This window comes from Rhinopithecus bieti, unplaced genomic scaffold (genome assembly GCF_001698545.2).
Source record: "Rhinopithecus bieti isolate Rb0 unplaced genomic scaffold, ASM169854v2 scaffold_662, whole genome shotgun sequence".
NCBI classification, from domain to species: Eukaryota; Metazoa; Chordata; class Mammalia; order Primates; family Cercopithecidae; genus Rhinopithecus; species Rhinopithecus bieti.
Window position 1 is genome coordinate 412,713 of NW_016803231.1, and position 4,226 is coordinate 416,938.

The following is a 4,226-nucleotide window of genomic DNA, read 5'->3' on the forward strand; positions in this document are numbered from 1 at the left end:
AATTTTCAGGGGCCAAGAAATGAGCAAGGTCATATAACTTGTAAATCACGAAACTGAGCATCAGATACAAGCATCTAGCTGCACTTCCTGAGTGTGTACGTCCTACTCTGATAAAATAAGTAAGTAGAGATACACTGAAGACTGGGAAAGAATACTGTTGGCTGATTCCTCAAGCAATTTTTTTCGATATTGTATTGTTGTCACAGAAACCTCCAGCCTCTCATTGATGGACGGTAGGAGTGACACATGGAGTGAACCAGGAGTTTATGGTAGGAACAAGGCTGACGGGAAGACAGGGCAGGAGTGGGGTGGAGGCGTGCTTTTCGAAGCGTGTCGGGGGAAAGAGAAGGCGCGGGTCGTGGGGGTCTCCACTGTCTGCAGTCCCAGCATGGCTCCTGGAGCTCTTTGGGTGGCTGCTGACCCCGACATCGCGGCAGCCCGCCCCCAGCACCCCACTGTCCAATCAGCGGCGCGGCCTGGCCCCGCCACTCGGCGCCGGCCATATAGGCCTCCTCCTGGCGCGCCTCCGCACCGCATTGGTGGACCGGCCTCCGGCCCGTCCCTGGGCGTTGTGGCCGCCACCGCAGGTTCCGCCTCTCGTTCCCTCTGCCTTCAACGTACGCCGCGCCGCCTCTCTGTAGCCGCCCGCGGAGCGTCGCAGCCGGCCCCGGCCCCGGCCCCGGCCCCGGCCCCCGTCCGCCTCCCTCCTCGTATCCCTCGGTGTCCTCCGCGGGCCGGCGCGATGCGACTGGGCCCGAGGCCCGCGGCGTTGGGGCTGCTGCTGCTGTGCGCCGCGGCGGCCGGCGCCTGCAAGGCGGAGGAGCTGCACTACCCGCTGGGCGAGCGCCGCAGCGACTACGACCGCGAGGCGCTGCTGGGCGTCCAGGTGAGGCGGCCAGGCAGGTGCTGGGAAGGCCGGGCCTCGCACCGCCGCCGCCGCGGGCTTTGTCCCGGGACAAAGAGGGGCGGCCGGGCGAGGCCTGGCCAGGTGGACCTGACAATGGGGGCCGGGTGGCGCAGCGCTCGCTCTCTGGGGGTCCCGGGGCCTGGAAAGCCTGAGGAGATAGCACGGCCCAAGAGCTGGATCTCTTCTACCCTCAGATCATGGAGGGTGTGTAGGGAGTAGGGGCCTTGAAGTGCAGGTGCAGGTGACCCCGAAACCCTTTGGCAAGGGGGTCTTCTAGTAGCCCTGTTTTTCTCCACCATTTTGCCCCAGTGATAGTAATGCTTGGCCCTCCTGTGTGTCCTTTCCCCCAAAGGAAGATGTGGATGAGTATGTTAAACTCGGCCACGAAGAGCAGCAAAAAAGACTGCAGGCGATCATAAAGAAAATCGACTTGGACTCAGATGGCTTTCTCACTGAAAGTAAGGACTGCCCTACACAACTAACAATGGAGACAAACACAAACATGTTAAGCAAGGGTGCCTGCTGAATGTATAGATTGCTAGTGTCCCAAGTTGAAAGTCCTGTGAGAAGGAAAAAAGGACATAGAGAATAGGTTTTATACCTACAAATCTTTAGACCCTGAGAACCAAGTAAAACTCGGTGCTTTCTCCAGTTATATGTAAACATCATTGACCCTATACTCTATGTGCAGGTCACACCTTGAGACAGACACCCTCTTTCTCACATGAATTTTGTTAGTGTCAACAATATGATTTATTTTAGAGAAATATGCCCCAAAACTTTACTGCAGTAAATGATTTGCTCTTTTGATCTATGCTTCATTTAAATTTTAGGAATTGCTTCTTTTTGTAAGCAAGTAGAAAAAGACCTGTTGCCTGTGAATTACGTTTATTACAACATTATACCAAAATATTAGAGCTGGTAGGGGCCTTAGGATCATATTGTCCACATCACTTTGTGGAGATGAAGAAATGAAGCACATGGATAAGTGCCTTCTACAAATAAGTGGCAAAGCTAGGACTAGAATCCAGGTGTCCTGCTCTTATTTCAGGTTTTAATATCCTTCAGTTAAAAAAAAAAATGTGAATGCTCTCAGGTAAATTCTCTAGTCAGAAATGAAATGTGCAGACTATTAAAAGAATGTGCTAAATAAATTGCTGTGCAATTGTCTCTCACCATTGTTCAATTCAAATGATGTACCCTGTCAGCATTCCAAGTGGGTCCTCAGAAAAATTCAGGTTGTTACTGTGACTCTTAAGTTAGCTGTTTTTCTGTAACTCTGATTTAAATGCTGTTCATCATCAAGGAATGAAGTTGCTGGAGAAAATTAAAAACTGGCAAATTTAAGTTGTGCTGTCAATGACATATTCACATTGGAACCCTGTGGAAGATTAAGGGCTTTTTTGTTCCACTTAATTAGACAATAATAGCAAAACCTTTGGACTCTGATTATCCAATCTAAGAATAAGTCAATCTTTGGTTATACTAGAGTAATAAAAGAACACAACACGTTGATTTGGAAGACTGCGTGGTTCCTGTCTGGTAAGACCTAGATATGTTCAAATATTTAATAGTAAGGTTTTAAGAAGTTTAAAGTTAGAAAAATTTTAGTCCAAATATTCATTATACAGATGAGAAGAAAAGTTTGAGATGGTAAACTACCCCCTGATGGCAAAGCTGAAGTGTGAACCCACATTTCTTTCTGATCCCTGTTCCATTCTGTTTTCTTCTATGCCGTGATGATCTCTTTAAATAAACTAGAAGAAAGACTCATGGTGCTTACAAAAGCCTTCATTCTACTTGAGGACCCTTAAGATAATTTTGGCAATTTACTCTTTGAGGGCTAGGTCTGGAATCAGATGTTAAGAGGTAGCAAAACTCAGTAGGAGCTTAGGCTTTGAAGCCAAACAGGTTTGAATCTGGACTCTGCTACTTACTAGTTATGAAGGCTTGGACTTTTCTCAACCTCAGCTTTCTCACCTGTATAATAGTGATGATTATAATTGCATTGTTTTGAAGATTAGAGGCAACAAGTGTAGAGGGACCTGATAAATGGTATACTCATCCTGTCCTAACAAATATTCGTGTTCTTCCCTCCCTGTTTCCTTAATGCAGTTTAGTAAATATTTCTATGAGTAGGTTTTTTTTTTTTTTTGAGGCAGAGTCTTGGTCTTGTCACCCATGTTGGTGTGCAGTGGTGTGATCTTGGCTCACTACAACCTCTGCCACCCGGGTTCAAGTGATTCTCATGTCTCAGCCTCCCAAGTAGCTGGGATTACAGGTGCTGGCCACCACACCCAGCTGATTTTTGTGTTTTTAGTAGAGACGGGGTTTTACCCGAGATCAGGCTGGTCTCGAACTCCTGACATCAGGTAATCCACCTGCCTCAGCCTCCCAAAGTGCTGGGATTACAGGTGTGAGCCACTGAGCCCAGCTGAATAGATTTTTTTAAAAGTTGATTCAAAAGTGGACATTTGAGTTTTAGAAACTTTTTTCCCATGCCTTCAGGTACCAAGTTAAGACAGATAGCTGTTGCAGGAAGGGCATAAATCACTACCCATAACTGTTAAAATTTCTCGAGATGTTTTACGACATATATAAAGGTAATACACTGAAGCAGTATTCTTAGTCACTTGAATACCTTTTCACAATTTAGGCCGTATCTACTTAACCATGTATTATTTTCTTAATATAGTTTTAATTCAACTCACATAAAATTTATTTTAAAGGAAGACTTTATATCGCCTTCATAAATATAAAACACTATTTTTTATAATACATATTAAAATAAATAGCTATCAAAATATTTATGCTTCCTGAGAGATCTGTGGTAGTTAGCAAAGGTTTTCTGCAAGATTTTGGATAGTATTTTTTTTTAAAGTAAAGTGCTGTTTTGGCCAGTTGGTAATTCATTCAACAAATACTTACAGAGCCAGGAACTTTCTAGGCAGTTGATGTACATCAGTGAACAGAACATACCCGAACTTTTATGGTGCTTACATTATATTTAGATCATGTTATAGTATAGAAGCTCCAGCTGGGCACGGTGGCTCATGCCTGTAATCCCAGCACTTTGGGAGGCCGAGGCAGGTGGATCATGAGGTCAGGAGTTTGAGACCAGCCTAGCCAATATGGTGGAACCCTGTCTCTACTAAAAATATAAAAAATTAGCTGGGCGTGATGGTGCGCACCTGTAGTCCCAGCTACTCAGGAGGCTGAGGCAGGAGAATCGCTTGAACCGGGAGGCAGAGGCTGCAGTGAGCCGAGATCGCACCACTGCACTCCAGCCAGGGTAAAAGAGCGAGACTCTGTCTCAAAA

The 4,226-nt window shown here is 46.2% G+C and overlaps 1 protein-coding gene across 1 annotated transcript in view; it reads left to right on the plus strand.

Moving 5' to 3' along the window:
- The first annotated feature begins 507 nt into the window (after positions 1-507).
- RCN2 (reticulocalbin 2) overlaps positions 508-4,226 on the plus strand; it is a 21,480-nt gene continuing 17,761 nt past the window's right edge. The window contains exons 1-2 of the mRNA XM_017870355.1: positions 508-886; positions 1,260-1,365. Coding sequence (XP_017725844.1) covers positions 743-886; positions 1,260-1,365 — 250 coding nt within the window. The 5' untranslated portion in view covers positions 508-742. The remainder of the gene's footprint in view (positions 887-1,259; positions 1,366-4,226) is intronic.